The sequence below is a fragment of the Spermophilus citellus genome, assembly GCF_964194105.1.
Source record: "Spermophilus citellus genome assembly, chromosome: 18".
Lineage (NCBI taxonomy): Eukaryota > Metazoa > Chordata > Mammalia > Rodentia > Sciuridae > Spermophilus > Spermophilus citellus.
The window spans coordinates 6,675,707-6,692,996 of NC_138200.1; the positions used below are offsets into that span (position 1 = coordinate 6,675,707).

The 17,290-nt window shown below is 53.6% G+C and overlaps 1 protein-coding gene across 1 annotated transcript; it reads left to right on the plus strand.

Moving 5' to 3' along the window:
• Window positions 1-1,077: 1,077 nt before the first annotated feature.
• Window positions 1,078-8,149, plus strand: LOC308637950 (sialic acid-binding Ig-like lectin 11; the record flags this gene model as incomplete). The annotated part of the gene is made up of 10 exons (XM_081274835.1): window positions 1,078-1,432; window positions 1,609-1,890; window positions 2,215-2,262; window positions 4,454-4,717; window positions 4,896-5,015; window positions 5,110-5,367; window positions 5,482-5,766; window positions 5,975-6,065; window positions 6,351-6,435; window positions 7,835-8,149. The coding sequence occupies 10 exons, from the start codon at window positions 1,078-1,080 to the stop codon at window positions 8,147-8,149; spliced, it is 2,103 nt and encodes a 700-aa protein (XP_081130961.1).
• Between the last annotated feature and the right edge of the window lie 9,141 nt (window positions 8,150-17,290).

Here is a 17,290-nt window from a genome sequence, read left to right on the forward strand (position 1 = left end):
AGATGCAATTTTCAGAGCCCCGTGAGCCGTGGACACAGTGCACCGGAAGTAGCCAGGATCCACTGGGACAAACGTCACTCTGGCAACCTTGGGAACGTTGGTATGAGGCATCTCCGCTCTGAGAGGAACCACAACCTGGGTAACTCGTGGGCCTTGACAGGGGCAGACACGGGTACATTCCTGCTGACACAGGCTGGGGCGGCTCCCTCCATCCCTGATGTGGCACAGCTGGGCCCCTAGAAAGCTCTGGGAAGGGAAAGCTGCTAAAGCCTCCTGTCACTGGGGAGAACCAGCTCCTCAGCAGAAGAGGTGAAGAGAAGTTTGGGGGTGGGCAGTGGTCGTGCCCTGAAGCCACGTGGAGGGAGGATCCTGAAGCCCTCCAGTGCCCAAAGCAAAGGCGCAAGCCCTGGGCTGGGAGGGTGGCTCAGCGTGGAGTGCCTGCCTGGCACAAATGGGCCCTGGGTTCCACCCCGGCACCTTCCAAACTCAGAGCAAACCCAAAGCAGCGGCACCCCAAAATATCCCTGAGTACACAGGGGACCCAGGTTGGAGGCAGCGAAGGGGAGCCCTATGGCAGCAGATGGGGGTCATGCTCTGCTCTTTGCCTGCATGGAGCAGAGGTCCACCTGGGCAGTGAGGGAGTGAGGCAGCCCCATCGCTGTCCCTGGGGCCACCACACAGGGTTCCCCTGTGAGGCAGGAACTCGTGCCCTGAGGCAGAGGCTGGACGGGTCCTTCCCACTAGAGGCTCAGGCCTCCTGCCCTTCAGCCCACTTTTATGAAAAGGAGACTGAAACCAGGGCACTTGTTGCTGAGGTTCCTCTTCTTTGGTGGTCTGTGGCCCTCCCTAGACTTCCTGAGGGAGTGTCCTCTCAGAGAGGCAGAGCCAGAGGCCAGAGGATCCCAGGACAGGACAGTCCTCCAAGCCCCAAGATGCTGCTCCTGGCCCTGCTGCTGCTTCAGTTGGGGGCAGGTGAGTGGGCTGAGGACCAGGGAGCCTAGGTGTGGGCTGGGACTGCAGCTGAGCTTCTGTGTCCCCCCAGGGTCCCTGCAGAAGAATCAGTCTTCCTGGCTGCAGATGCAGGAGGCGGTGACAGTGCAGGAGGGCCTGTGTGTGCTTGTGTCCTGCTCCTTCTCCTACCCCAAGGCTGGCCAGAAGCACTCCACACCTACCTATGGCTCCTGGTACAAGACAAAGAATTCCAAACCTGATCCAAGAGACAATGATCTCGTGGCCACAAACAACCCAGAAAAGGAAGCAAAAGTGAAGAACAAACTTCATTTCCAGCTCCTCGGAGACCCCCAGGCTAACGACTGCTCCCTGAGCATCTCCGAGGTCCGGAAGGACGACAGTGGAACATACTATTTTCATCTAGAGCAAGGAGCTAAGAATCACACTTACAAAAGAAACCTGCTCACCCTGACTGTCACAGGTGAGGACAAGTGCCCAGGAACAAGCAGCAACATGGGTAGGGAGGGGCGCCAGGGTCTGGGGAGACCCTGGTCTTGAGGGGGCAGTGGAGCCCAGGTGGTTCAGGATTGGGGTGTCTGTCTCAGAGGCATACACGGGTCCCCTCTTGGATCTGGTGTGTCCCTCTCTCCTCCCCAGAGTTGACCCAAACCCCAGACATCCGCATCCAGGAGCCCCTGCAGTCGGGCCACCTCAGCCACGTGACATGCTCCATGCCTGGGGCCTGTGACTGGCCCACGGCCCCCCGTATCTCCTGGGCTGGGACTGCCCTGAGAGCAGCAGGGTCAGGCCTGGAGCCCTCCACCTCGGAGATCCTGCTCACGCCCCACCCCGAGGACCATGGCACCTACCTCTCTTGCCGAGTGACCTTCCCCAGGGCTGGCGTGTCTTCAAACAGAACTGTGCAGCTCAACGTGTCCTGTGAGTGCTGTGCCAGGGCACTGGGCTGCTGTGTGGGGGCGGAGGGTGGGGAGGGTGCCGGGGTCTGAATGTCTGTGTCCCCCTGTGTTGGTGTGGGAAACCCTGACCACAAGGCAACGGGGCCAGGAAGGGGGACCTCTGGGGAGTGGCTGGGTCACAGCTGTGGAGAGTCAGAGCAGCTGGGACAGACTGAGAGAGGCTGCTGAGCCTGGGTCCTGAAGGCCACGGGCCTGCTGGGTGCTGCTTCCTCTTTCATTTCCACGGCTCCTGGGGAGCAGCGCAGGCCAGCGGTGCATGCGGCCCTCATGGGGTCTCTCTGTCCAGATGCTCCTCAGAACCTGACCATCAGCATCTCCGGAGCAGGTGACCCAGGTAGGCGGGGTGTCCCTCTGGGGCTGGGCGGGGACAGGTGTCAGCCAGCAGGGAGCCGAGCCCGCAGCAGCCACCCCAGGGAGGCTCCCTCTGGAGGGACCCTCAGCTCTTCCATTCACCACGTGCAGTTAGCAGGAGGCTCACAGCACAAGCGCCCTGACGCTGCCCACCCGGGTAGGTGAGAACACAGGCCCTGGAGGCACCCAAAGGCCTCGTGTTCACCCCCGCCTCTCCCTCGAGGACCCCAGGCCACTGCTTGTCTCCTGCTGTCCCCGTATTTCCTCATAGTTTTACCCAATACACCTGAATCTCCCACAGGGTTTAGTTTGCCCTCTTTTCCTTCCGTGGTGTAAGTAACCAGGGCGCACACACAGGCGCCACTCTCCGACCTCACCTCCTCCGTGCAGGTGAGATTCCTGCAACACAGCGCCAACCGTCTTCGAGTGACACAGAGGTGGCCTTTGGTGCACTCATGGTGTGGTGCTGCCACCAGCCCCTCCAAGGCCAGAGCACACTCTTCACGGTACAGAGAGCCCCGTGCCTGGCCCGCACCCCCGATTGTCCTCTCCAGGCCTGGCAGCCCCTCGTCGTCCCTTATCGCTATGCTCTGCCTCTTGGGGACCCTACCACTAAAGGCCGTCACACAGTGCACCCCTCTTGTGTGTGGCTTGTCACATGGCCGCAAGGTTTCCTGTACCTGGGCCAGGACTGCTCTCCTCCCCGTGGCTGGAGAACGTCCCGTGGCTGGAAGGAGCACACTGGCTTTACCATGCTTCAGCTCAGGGTCTCCAGGGTGGTTCCACCTTTGTGCTGCTCTGAGGGTCCCTGTACAAGTGCCACTTGGCTGGGTGCCGCTGCAGGATCCTAGGTGTCTTGACTCTCTTGATGTGACCCCACCTCGTGTTCTCAAGGACCATCCACGTAGCCTGTGGTGGTCATTACTGCGTGTCCTCACCTGTGGTCCCACAATTCACTAGCCCAGTCCACCGGGGCTGCGCACGAGGGTTAGTTTCCTGATAATGCCTCTGGGAACATGTCCCTGTGAACCTGTACCCACCCTGCCTGGAGCTCCTAGGAACTCTCCACAGCTGCCTCGGGAGGTCCAGGCAGGGCTGAGGTCTAACTTTGTAACTGGCTCCTGGGGATTTCCATGCAGAGGACTCGATGCTTCAGAGACAGTCCTTGAGTAACGGGACCCTAGGTGTTATGTCTAGGAGCCAAATCAGGAAGGAAACTCACCACACCCCTCGGGAATGCTGCTGTAGAAGAGCTCTGGAGCCCGGTGCACTGATCATGCCAATAATCCTAGCAGCTCAGAGGCAGAGGCAGGAGGATTACAAGTGTGAGGCTGCCTGGGGGACTTAGGGAGATTGTGTCTGAAAATAAAAAATAAAGGGGCTCATTCATGCCCATTACCAGAAGACAAAGAAAGAGCTCTGGAAGAACACCCCAGAAACCAGCACTCAATTCCCCTCTGACAAGAGGAACAGTTGCTGGGTGTCACTGTGGGAGGGAGTCTCAACAGCCCCTTCTCCTCCAGGAGTGGTATATCAGCCTGGGGGGACAGAGAGGAGCAGGTGGAGATCAGCCCCCAGAGCCTTGGAGGAATGATGATTGGGTTTTGGATACTTCAACAGTGGACAGGCTCATGGGTGGTTAATGTGGACAAGGACCACAGCCTCGAGAAATCAAGGAACAACCCAGTTGTCAATCGACTGATGGATGGATGCACTAATGTGGTGGATTCAGATGGTGGGATATAGCTCAGCCCTAAAGGAGAGCCAGGCTCTGGCAGGCACTGTACATGATGACCCTGGAGACATGGTGCTGAGGGAGAGAAGCCAGCCAGACACAGTGCACCACACACATGGGATTCTGTGGAATGTAGCACCCTGCGAAGGCAAATCCAGAGACAGTGGCTTTGTGTATTTAGGCTGGGGATGGAAGGGCTGGGCAAGGGCTGGCGTGGGGTTTTCCTCTTGGCGTTGTGGGAACGCGCTAGCATTGTGGTGACCCAGATCTGAACACGCAAGAGCCATGGGACTGTTGACCTGCCGTGGTCTGTCAGTGCCATTGTATGGTGTGTGATCTTAACTGGACAAAGCTGCTTTGAAAGACAGAGGCCCAGGGCCTCAGAACCCTAGGCCAGGCTCAGCTCTGTCTGTGTCTGTCTCTGTCTGTCCGTCTCCAGCCCCAGTGGCCCAGGGAAACTTCTCACATCTGGAAGTCCAGAAAGGCCAGTTCTTGCGGCTCCTCTGTGCTGCTCACAGCCATCCCCCGGCCACTCTGAGCTGGGTCCTGGAGGACAGAGTCCTCTCCTGGTCCTGCCCCTTGGGCCCCAGAACCCTGGAGCTGGAGCTGCCCGTGGTGAAGCCTGGAGATTCGGGGCTCTACACCTGCCGAGCAGAGAACAGGCTGGGCTCCCAGCAGGGCACCCTGGACCTCTCTGTGCAGTGTGAGTGTGTCCAGAAGGTCCCTGGGAGGGGAGCAGAGGAGGGGCAGGGGCCATGACAGGGTCTCAGAGCTCTGGGGGGCCTAGAACCCCAGGGCCCTGGCACAGGCTTCTGTCCTGCTAGACCATGGGAAGTCAGTGTGGGGACCCAGCACATGATTCTGCCCTCCCACCACCTCAGTCTCCTGGGCTGGATCCTCTGCCCAGAGGGAAGCCCCAGCCCATCTGGAGCTGGTTCCTGTCTCCATTGCAGATCCTCCAGAGGACCTGAGGGTGACGGTTTCCCAAGAAAATAGGACAGGTAGGAAGGGCAAGAGGAAGCAGGGCCTCTGGGTGCCCTGATGCAGGCCCAGGAGACGGGGCCACAGGTCAGTTCTGCCTCTTCCCTTCCCTAGTCACGGAAGTCATCAGGAATGGCACGTCCCTCTCAGTCCTGGAGGGCCAAAGCCTGCGCCTGGTCTGTGTCACCCACAGCAACCCCCCAGCCAGGCTGAGCTGGACCTGGGGGACGCAGACCCTGAGCCCTGAGTGGCTTTCAGATGCTGGGGTCCTGGAGCTGCCCCTGGTGCAGACAGAGCATGGAGGAGAATTCACCTGCCATGCCCGCAGCCCGCTGGGCTCCCAGCACCTCTCCCTGAGCCTCTCTGTGCACTGTGAGTGCGGGAGGGGAGGGAGGGCACGCCTGGGGTCGGGACGAGGTGGCATCTGCTGACCCTTCTGGGGTTGGGACGAGGTGGCATCTGCTGACCCTTCTCCTTGCTCCTCAGACCCCCCAAGGCTGCTGGGACCCTCCTGCTCCTGGGAGACCCAGGCTCTGCTCTGCAGCTGCTCCTCTCATGCCTGGCCAGCCCCCTCCCTGCACTGGCGGCTGGGGGAGGGGCTGCTGGAGGGGAACAGCAGCAATGCCTCCCTCAGGGTCACCTCCAGCTCAGCGGGACCCTGGGCCAACAGCTCCCTGAGCCTGCACAGGGCGCTCAGCTTTGACCTCAGGCTGAGCTGTGAGGCCCAGAACGCCCAGGGCACCCAGAGCGCCACTGTCCTGCTGCTGCCAGGTCAGGGGCCTGTGGGGGCTGAGGTTTAGGGAGGTGGATCTGAGGAGTGACCAAGGACAGGGCTTGGGGCCATGGCTGAGCCTGGAAGGAAGGGGTGGACAGAGGACTCCTTCTTGGGCTGTTTGGGGATGAAGGGCTCCAGGTGTGTCTGGGGAGGACGGGGTTCTGGGGCTCAGAGGGCTTCACCATGATCCCCACTTGCCTGCAGGGAAGCCAGAGCTCAGGGGAGCCCTGCTGGGGACGCTGGGGGCTGCTGGTGGGGCCGCTCTGCTCTCCCTCTGTGCCTGCCTCGTCTCCTGGTGCGTGTTCTTCCTGGGCAGGATGCCAGGTTGGAGGGAGGGCGCGTCCCCAGGACCCCACAGGCCCCACTGGAGGGTCTGACAGGCCAGTGCCTGTGAGTGGCCTTGGCCAGACGATCAGAGCAGGGGTCTGTGCCCTGCCCATTCCCAGGCGTCACCCAGTGAGACATGTCCCCTGACTCCTGGGCCTTGGTAGGCTTTCTAGGCGATTTTAGCAGGGTCCACCGACGTCCACCCCAAGGTCTGAGCCCACAGGTGGCTGAGTGTCCCAGTCTCCTCCTTCAGGTTAAAGACCTGCAGGAAGAAAGCTGCCAGCCCGACAGGAACTGCACATCAGGACGCCCCCGTTGACCTGGGCCCTGTCTGTGGGGTGAGTGAGGGTCCCCCTGTCCTCCAGCCCCCCCTCCCCAGGTGGCCGGGCCAGAACCTCTGGACAGCCTGGGGACTCATTATGGCAAATAGGCTTTGCTCCTTGTTCCCCTCCAACACGGCCCCAGTCCCAGTCTAGTGTCCTGGAACTTCCCAGCCAAGCCCCTTCCCTGCTCCCAAGGCCATGGCCACCCGGGTCCGACCACCCACTGCCTGGGCTCAGTTCAGCCCCTTCCACTCCGTCTCTTCATTTCTCTCTGAACCCCTCACCCCTTCCCTTCTCCTCACTCCTCAGCAAGGCAGGGAGCCACAGAAATATCCCCCAAACGGCCACGCTCTGCTGGAAGCCTCACGTGTTCCAAGCCTGACATCAGCTGTGAAGCAAGAGGCACAGGGGTGGGGTGGGCGACAGGAGGTCCCAGTGGTCCTGTCCCATTGGAGTCTCTCCAACAGCACCTCATCTCCAGGGCCAGAGCCTGACAGCAGGTAGCAGTGTTGCCACCAGCAATTCCACCCGGCCTTGGCATCCAAGGCTCCACTAGGGGCTGGTCACACTGACAGTCTCACCTATGTGGCTGGCCTCAGTCACTTGGTGTCTAGCTCCTCCAAAGATCAAACTGATGCCACATGACCCTACATGGCCACCATAACTCACACCTTTAGCATAGGTAAGCGTAGGTCAACCCGTCTGGCCTGAGGTTCCCAGGGGAATGCAGATCCTTCTGTCAGGCGGGGCCTGAGGGAAGATAATCCCTCCCAGGAGCTGGGTGCAAAGAGTCCACCCCTAATCTGGGCAAGATGAGTTCCAAGGCACAGTAGCCTTTGTTTCGTGGGCTCATGGCATGCTGCCCAGGTCCCTTTGCCTGCCTGGCCTCTGAAATGCTGCGTGGGCCCTGAGGTCATCCGGGCCTGTGCTAAGGCCTGCCCATTGGCCTCGCCCATTCTTGTGCACCTTGTCACATTTGCTGTTTGAAGGTGTCTCTAAGAAGGTGACTGCTCTGTCTGCTTGTCCTTCCCCACTGCAAACTGGGCGAGGCCAGGAAGGTGCCTGCTCAGGTGCCCGTGCAATATGCAGGGCTGCTGTGGGGGGCGCTCTGCCCCTGGGCACAGGGCGCTGGACTCAGAGAGACCTGGCCAGGAACCCTGCTGACCACTCATTAGTTGTGTTTGGAAATGGTTATTTAGCCCCATTTTTCCAGCTGGTAACTGGGCCCATGAGTGTTCCTCGTGGACTCCGTGAAGGCTTCTGAAATGGGCACTGACCGAGCACCAGGTGCACGCGATCCCACGGCACTGAGGGAACAAGACTGGGTGGACGAGAGCAGGGAGCCTCATGGGTCCTCCTCTCTCTTTCCCAGCCCCGTCATTCTCATTGATACCCGACTCCTGCTCCACTTCAGGGTCCCAAGGATGCATCATGGTTGGACAGCCCCTCACCTGGTCCCACCCCCGCTGAGTCCACGCTGGCCATGGGAGAGGAGCCAGAGCCCCAGGAGCTGCACTACGCCTCCCTCAGCTTCCTGGATCTTGAGCCTCGAGAGCCCAAGGTGCAGGAGGCCACCAGCAGGACAGAATACTCAGAGATCAAGATCTGCAATGGCGGCCTTCAGGAGCAGCCGGATGTCCTGGGGAGAGAGACATCAGGGACAATTCCTAGATCAGCAGTTCTTCATGTGCACAGGAAGTGGAGCAGCAGAGGGGACACCCCACCCTAGTGCTGGGCAGAACAGGCGCCCCAGTTTCAGCCCCATCACCCAACTTTGTGAGGAACCCAACTTTGAGCAAATGACTTCACTCCTCAACTTCCTCCTCTGTAAAATAGACCCCATCAACCTAACCCACAGGACTGTCCTGGGCCATCAAGAACGAACTACCTCAAGGGGCTAGGGCTATAGCTCAGTGGCTGAGCACTCAGCTCACATGCCTGAGGCACTGGGTTCGATCCTCAGCACCACATACAAAAATAAATAAATAAAGATATTTTAAAAAAGAAGAAGAAGAAGAAAGAAAGAAATGCCTCAAGCCCCCAAGGGACTGTGTCTGCTGAGAGGCCGTCGCCCAGAACCCCCTCCCAGGGCAGCGCATAGTGTGGAACCCACTGGGTCTGTCATCCTGGCCCAGTTGGGGTGCACCCTGCAGGATGCCCTGCTTCTCAGTGCTCCAGAGCTCTGTTGGGCTGTCCCTGGGGTGCAGTGATCTCCTGCTCACCTGCTTCTCCCTTCTGGCCTCCAGGCATGTGAACTGCTAGGGGGACACCTTGTCCCTCCTTACCCCACATGCCCATCTCCACAGCTGCTTCCTGCAGCCCCACCTCTCCTCCTGTTCATCTGGAATAAATTGCAAGTGTGTAAACCGCTCCTCTCTTGCTGAGCTCCATTGCCCTGTGGGTTGGTTCTCCCTCTCCACTTCTTTTGCTGAATTGGCATATAAATTCCCTTGCACTTGCAGTCTGTGCTCCACACACAGTGTGACACAGTCCTCCCGCGGTCACTTCCTCCTTTTCTTCTTTCCCATTGTGCCTTCTTTAGTGAGAAGGCACAGTGGACATTGGCGTCATGAGCTGGGGCTCCAACGTGTGCTAGCAGCAAGTGAAGGACCTGGCTGCCACTCCTCAGCTTCCCTGGCCAAGGCTCACCAGCGCTCCTCCCCTCAGGAGGACACTGCACGTCTTGGCCAATGACTTGTATTTCATACCTTCATTTAATTAATTTATTTTTATGTGGTGCTGAGGATCCAACTCAATGCCTCACATGTGCTAGGCAAGCGCTCTGCCGCTGAGCCACAACCCCAGCCCTTGGTCAATGACTTTTCACAATGGTGTCCATGACCAAAAAGAACATTCTTGTCAAGTTTTGTTCCTCTTTTCAAGAGGACACTTGGTGATTCCAACTTTCCCATCCTGCTACAGCAGTCAGTATCCTCCCATAAAATACTGAATTCTGTAAAGGATAAAGTCTTTTACAAAACCAGTCATGGTGATTACTACAACCACGTGTTAGAGGATATCAAGACTGTCTTTTCCCCTTCTAAATAATGTTCCTCTGAAGAACAGCCTGGACACCGGAAGAACACATTTTTCATCAACCATTTCTTTATCACATCTGAAATTTCTCGTCAACAATGTAGCACTCACCCTGCTGTCTGTTCTTTTTTGTTAATATTTTTTAGTTGTAGATGGACACTGTACCTTTGTTATTTAACTTTATGTGGTACTGAGCATCAAACCTAGTGCCTCATACATGCTAGGTGAGCACTCTACCACTGACCACAACCCCACCCCTGTTCTCGTTATATGTAAGATCCAGTTGATAAAAAACAAACTATTAGAAACTATAAATAAGAAATGAAAGACTTAACTCCATAGATTAATTTACATCAAGATTTTTTGCCAGGTGAGGGGATGCACACTTATAATCCTAGTGACTGTGGCGGTTGAGGCAGGAGGATCACAAGTTTGAGGGCAGCCCTAGCAATTTTGAGAGGCCCTGAGTAAGTTAGTGAGACTCTGTCTGCAAACATAAATTGAAAAGGGCCTGGGATGCAGTTCAGTGGTAAAGCACCCCTGGGTTCAATCTCCAGGACCAGAAAAAAAGAAAGAAAAGAAGAAAAGAAAGAAAGAAGAAAAGCAAGCAAGCAATGAAGTCTAACATTTTGGGAGACTCTTGGCTATGGCTCAGCTATGACTTCAGAGTCCCCAGGTTCCCATGTAGGAAGCTTGGTCCACAGCGTGGTGCTGCTGAGGTGGGGGGGCCTTGCTGAAGGGGATTAGCTCATGGGTGCTGTCCTCAGAGCAGATTAATCCTCTTCCCAAGAAGAGTAAGCCTGACTCCCCTCCCCACCTTTTTGAAGTGCTGGGGATCAAACCCAGGGCCTCCTATATGCCAGCCAGGTGCCCTTACCCTGAGCCACATCCCTGCTGGCCCCTCTCTGGCTTCCAGTCTCTCTAAGGTCTCTGTCTCTCCCACACTCCTGCCACTGTGGTGCCATGTGCATAGGGTCCTTTCCAGACAGGCCACGCTTTTGAAATTCCAGTACTGTGAGCTCAACACAGCTTTTTGCTTTACATAGTCCCCGCCTCAGGAGTTTTGTTATTTATATCAACAGAGAGGGGACTAAGAGGCTTTTCATCAGCCTACAGGATGAGTTCTTTGCTTCATGGAAATAAAACCAGCATTCTCTCATGGGACTGAAAATATAGCATGGTGGAAATTCAAAGAAAACAAAGAACTAAAAGAAATCCTTTAGCTGCTCAGTTCTAACAGTATAAGGGAAGTTGGGTCAGGCCATACAGTTCTTTACATAGCAAAGTGCTTAAGCTGCTCTGCAGGAAACGCCTCCAAATTTGATTTGAAACCAATTTGTCTAGAATGGGCATAGGCAGAAGTCCACTCTGCTGGTCAATGACCTTTAGACATCAGAAACTCAGAATCTGCTGAACATGGAAACTGCCCCCCAAAGAATCCTGTGACCTGTCAAGAGGAAGGGCATCAGTCCGTTTCTATGCAAGAGGACCCCAAAACCTCCCCCTCTTGCCCTCTGAGCACAAGCAGCTGCTCCCTGCCCCTTCCCAGAAGCTCCTCAGTTACAAGTGGCTGGAGAGGCAGGTTCCAGCCTTTGCTCTCTGTCCCTGATGAGTGGCCCTCAACACGCAGCTTTTCCTTTTTCCGGTGCCACAGCACTGCTCTGTGCAGGCTGGGCAGCCAGCTCTTGGTCTGTATTATAAGGGCTCAGTAAGGACAATTTCATGACAAGCCTCCTCTGCCCCAGGAAGGCGTCAGGAGCTGTGTGAAGGGCGTGTTGTGCAACGTGGCCCCACAGCCAGCACCTTCCCCCGGCCGTCCACCCCGGGCTTCCACTTGGAATCAGCACTGTCCACACTTCCCACCAAGAGCCACCAAAATCTGTATTTGTGGCATTGAGATGCCACAAATCATCAATGTGATGTTTCCCACTAAATTCCGACTCACTGAGAGTCTGCGGTCGCCGCTCAAGTCTCCTGTGGAAGGGATTCTACCTGCAGTCACCTTAAGAGCAAGCTTTTTTCAAGAGAAAAATATTTCAAAGCCAAGACCCGACCTTTTAGGGTGATTTGTTCTGCAGCAAAGAACCTGCTCTGCAGTAGCAAGTGCCACGGACAGGCTGCTCAGCCTGAGACAGGCGCAGGGGAAGAAAAAAGAATTCCCTGGGTGATCTGGGATTCTTGGTTGCCAGGGATGGAGAAGCCTCTTTAATCAAGTGGGCAGTGTCTTGGTTCTTGGAGGCTGACAACTCCAGGTGGGTCTGGCTTCAGGCGTGGCGGGATTCAGGGCTCAGTGAGCTCACCAGGGTGTCCTTGCCTGAAGATGGCTCCATTTCAGGTGCTTTGATGAGACCTTGAGATGACCCCACCAAGCAGCCCACAAGAGGGTATCCGTGGGAGCTCCGGAGAATGTTCTCGGACAGTGTGTCCTCAGATGTGGGGTCTGATCAGCTCCTGTGTTCATCTCTGAGCCACACACCAGCCCTTGAACCGCAGGGCCCCCGTCTAGCTGCCACATGTAGCACTGAAAGAATGTCCCCTGATAAGACCTGCAGAACCTTCCGGATGAACCCAGACCTAACTGCTGTCCTGAAGCATCCTAACACATGAAATATGGCTGGTTGGGGTGGTTTGTCAAGAAGCAATCGGTGTCCAGTACACTTTCTCTGCTTTGCAGTGCTGGGGGTGGAACCCAGGCCTTGCACCTGATAGGCAAGGGCTCTACCACTGAGCTAGCCCCCAGCCCCAGGGTTTGCTTTTTAAAATTTTATTTAATTTATTTTTAGTACGTAATAATTATACATAATAGTAAGGTTCCTTTTATTTATTTATTTTTTTAAAGAGAGAGTGAGAGAGAGAGAGAGAGAGAGAGAGAGAGAGAGAGAATTTTTTAATATTTATTTTTTAGTTCTCGGCGGACACAACATCTTTGTTGGTATGTGGTGCTGAGGATCGAACCCGGGCCGCAGCATGCCAGGCGAGCGTGCTACCGCTGGAGCCACATCTCCAGCCCCTCTTCTCTACCTTTCTTTCTCTCTCTCTCTCTCTCTCTCTCTCTCTCTCTCTCTCTGTCTCTCTCTCTCTCTCTCTCCTTTCTTCCTTCCTTCCTTCCTTCCTTCCTTCCTTCCTTCCTTCCTTCCTTCCTCCTTCCTTCCCCTCTATCCCCTCTCTCTTTCTCAACAGGATCTTACTCTGTTGCCTAGGCTGACTCTAAACCCCTGGGCTTCAACCATCCTCCTGCCTCAGCCTCCTACTAAGTACTCACCTCCTCACCTGGCTACCATCTTTCTTAGCTCTCAATTCCTACTGTGTTGCTGGAACTCAGCTTCTTGGATCCAGAATTATAGAAACAAACTCTGCATCTGGAAAGCACTAAAGCCCAGGCAAGGTTTTATTGAGGAACTTCTGCTTGAGCAAGAAAGGAGACAGCAGTGAGGAACAGAAATCCCAGGCTGATTCCAACCAAGAACAAGGGAAGAGCTTTTCAGGCGTTGACAGGGCAGCAGGGTCCAGGTCTCATGATGTCATCGCATGTAGAGGAGACACGCCATCTTGAGCCTCCACCTCAGGGTGTGCGTTTTACTATGCTAAATGGCGGAGCTGACCACCCTGCCTCCCATGTCCTTCTGTGTTACCTCACTCCCGTGGCCTTGGAGACTGGTGGACTTTTTAACTCTTACTTTTCTAGTAGGACAGTTAGCTCCATAAGACTTAGAGCTAGCTCATCTGTCTTATTTTCCTAAGATGAGGTAAGCCTATAAGGCAGGGTGTGGTCCCTCACAGAGCGGTGAGGAAGGGAAAATGGGGAACCTACTGAGTTCCACCACAGACTCGCAGCTGCAAGTGCTGCGCACTGTCTTAGATACTAGAGGTTTAACCCGGAATAAGAGAGAAGCTCAGGGCTGGGGATGTGGCTCAAGCGTAGTGCATTCGCCTGGCGTGCGTGCGGCCCGGGTTCGATCCTCAGCACCACATACCAACAAAGATGTTGTGTCTGCCGAGAACTAAGAAATAAATATTAAAAATTCTCTCTCTCTCTCCCCTCTCTCACTCTCTCTTTAAAAAAAAAAAAAAGAGAGAAGCTCAGAAGTTTTATAGTAGTCATAGGACGTAGTAATAGACACTACCCCTGGATTAGTGCCACTGATGTTTTTGATCCTAGGATATGGGACAAGATAATGGCACATGTATGGCAAGCTGAAGTGAGACAGGGGTATACATCACCACTACATTTTCTTCCTATTGTGACAGCCATTCAGCAGAGTTTAGGGGGCTCTGCAACAGACCCTTGTCATATAATGATGGCCCTGAGGGAAGACAAGATTCTGAGAGACAGACAAGGGGAAAAAGGGAGGTGTGTGAAAATCTACTTCAAAGCAAGCAACCACAACAGGTGCAGGAGGGAGAGAGATGGGAAGTGGTACTGCTAGCCTGCAGGGTGCAAGAAGAGGTGACTGCAAGTGGCACAAGTATGCCTTCCAGTGACAGGCAAAGATTGTATCTTCCCTGAGTCAATGGCAACTGCCTCCTTATGAAGCAATGACAAAGCCAGCAGGACTATGACAGTTTGGAAATGACCAGGCCACTGGACAGGCCCAAGCCAGGGTCTCCCAGAAACTCATTCCAAGAGGCCGGAGATCCTTTTGAAGATCTATGTAAGACAAGAGACGAGAAGTGGGGTGAGGGAGTACAAGCCTTCCCAGACAGCACGGCCCCCACACCACAGTGCCCTGCCACTTGGTGTCCACATGCATTGGGGTACCCTGAAGGAGTTAAAGAAAGCAGTAAAAGAGGATGGGCCCTGGGTGCCGTTCACAGAGCAAATGCTCAAATCACTCAGCCTTGAACTTAATTGTCCTCAAGACCTAGCCAGAGTGGGTCCTGAGCCCACAATATTTTTTTTTTAATATTTATTTATTTTTTAGTTCTCGGCGGACACAACATCTTTGTTGGTATGTGGTGCTGAGGATCGAACCCGGGCCGCACGCATGCCAGGCGAGCACGCTACCGCTTGAGCCACATCCCCAGCCCCCACAATATTTTTGAAGTGGAAGGCATTCTTCTATGATGAATGTGAACAGCAGGGGATCGTAACCACACCACACACAAAAAAGCTGAGTGCTTTCAGGGAGAGGGAATCTACAGTTCCCCTGTGGTACAAGCCATAGACCCACCAAATTATTTTGGTCAGGCACAACTCTGTGCTTTGAGAGCCTGGAGAAAACTGCCAGCTGGGAGGTACAGTTTTTTTTTTTTTTTTTTTTTTTAAAGAGAGAGAGAGGATTTTAATATTTATTTTTTAGTTCTGGGCGGACACAACGTCTTTGTTGGTATGTGGTGCTGAGGATGGAACCCGGGCCGCACGCATGCCAGGCAAGCGCGCTACCGCTGGAGCCACATCCCCAGCCCGGGGAGGTACAGTTTCTATTCAGGGCCTAAGGCAGAAAGCTTCTGAGGACTTGCCACAGTTTATTGACAGAGTAAACAAGGCGGTAGAAGGGAAGGTGTCTCATGAAGGAGCCAGGGAGGTCCTAGACCAGGAGTCGGTCTGGGGGGGATTAATAAGGAACATAGAGCAGAGATGGCGCCAGTATGCAATGGCACGCTGGACGACTGGATTTTGGCCACCCAGGATATAGGGACACAAGCAGCTCAAGCCTTTCTGGCCTTAATCATGGCTGTTGCATAAAAGCAGGACTAAGGAGGCTCGCAGACAGCTAATCAGAGACTGCAAAACATGTGCAACTTTTCTCCCCACCTGCTGGAGTGAATCCCTGGGGGTTAAAATTTAATGCTTGATGGCAAATGGCTGTCACTCATTATGCACCTTTTGGAAATTCAAAATATCTTCATGTAATTGTCGATATCTATTCATGTTGTGTAATGGCCTATGGGTGGTCCTACTGTGTGCGGACTCATTGCTAACAGTGAAACCTCCCATCAGGTAAATTGGGCTTTAGTCACTAGGCCACCACCTTTAGCAGTGGCCAATTGGGAAGGAGCCCTTCCTAAGCTCTTTTCATATAATTCCAACCTTGTTGATCCTGAGTTATCCATCCAAGAGGTGACCGTACCCTGGAACACTAGCATTTCCATGCTTACTCTACCCGTTTGTTTCTCTGTAGTAGATAATGAAACCCATAATCTAAGACAGTCCCTTCTGTTTTGCTCTTGCCAATGAAACTATTGTATATAAATATAATAGATCATATGTTGGGCTGTCTCTCACTGACCTTAGAGTTATAGTTAATGCTACCTATAGCATTAAATGCAAGAAACCCTTGCTGCCAACATACCCAACAACACTTTTTGGAAAGCCCCCCTCAGATAATGATGGCATCCCATAATGATAGCATCAATGTGACATAGCCATACCTTATTTCCTTGATAAGAGGAATTTTTCTGGGCAAGAACAGCATCTATGTGTCTGGATGGGGGCAGCTCCCTGGAATGTAACTGATGTGCCCAAAACCCATATGGGCTACTGCAGTAACTGCTACATGGGACAAGCCGTTACAACCAGTATTCAGGAAATCAATATGGTATGATGGATGTCATGCCAATATTGCTGGCCCCTAGACCCATCAAATGGGCAGCTGCCGGCTGAATGGATGGGTTGATATTGAAACAAGGCCCTAACCATGGATTTATCTTTGTCCCAAATTACACTCATATCCACCATGCACAAGCTTGTGTTATGCCACCCTTTGCTATGCTAATAATCAATGATTCTGGGGCTGGGGTTGTGGCTCAGTGGTAGATTGCTAACCTAGCAAGCGTGAGGCCCTGGGTTCGATCCTCAGCACCACATAAAAATAAACAAGTGAAATGAGATATTGTGTCCAGCTACAACTAAAATTAAAAAATATTTTAAAAACTCAATGATACTGATGGCATAAATACCACTCATTGCACAAGAGATCCCTTGTACAATCAATACATCCTACTGGCTCACAAATTTTCTAACCTTTGATATGAAAGCTAAGAATATATTTATCCTCAGAGTGCCCCCAGCAATCTGGCTTCCAGTGAACCTGTCCAGAGAGTGGAGGAGTCCAGGGGACATGGAGATGAAGAATCTTCTGAATGGGATCCTACACTGGACAAGGCATGCAATTAGCCTCATCATCACTGGAATTATTGCCCTGGTGACTGCCATTGCTGCCACATCCACTGTCACTGCTTCATTCACTCAGAGTATCCAGATGGCTCAGACTGTGAACAATGTGTCTACTGCCATGGCAAAAGCCTTTGGCATTCAAAATGACTTAAATAAACTGTCCCAACCGCTATTTTAGTCATTCAGCAAGAACTAGACCTCCACCAGGAACAACTAGATATTCTGTTTATGTTGCAAAGGCTCACTTGTGACCCCGAATTTCATAGTATTCGTGTCACTCAATATGCTGTATCTGAAGATGTAACCTTACACTTCTCCCATTTTTCTCAGTATATTAAGGGCGCTTGGGATGCTAACTATGTTATGACTATGCATAATCTTACTACGACAATTGTCAAAATCAATGAGACTAAGGTGTCTGTCTTAACAGCCTCTTCTTTCCTCCATGGATTAACTGAACATTAATAGCCAAATTAACTCATCCTTATAATGTTATTACCCTGGCCCTACTGTTTATGATAGTGATAATTTTTTCTTATATTGTGAGTCGGTTATTTAACTATGTAAAGGCCACCAAACAAAAAACTGCAATGCTGGCTGAAGTCCTTGCAGCACAGTCAGAGGGGGGAGATATGGGGACAAGTGCATGGAGTACTGCATACATGGCATATGTTAAGGGCGCCTAAGTGGCAAACCACTCCCCTGGTGCTAGGCGTG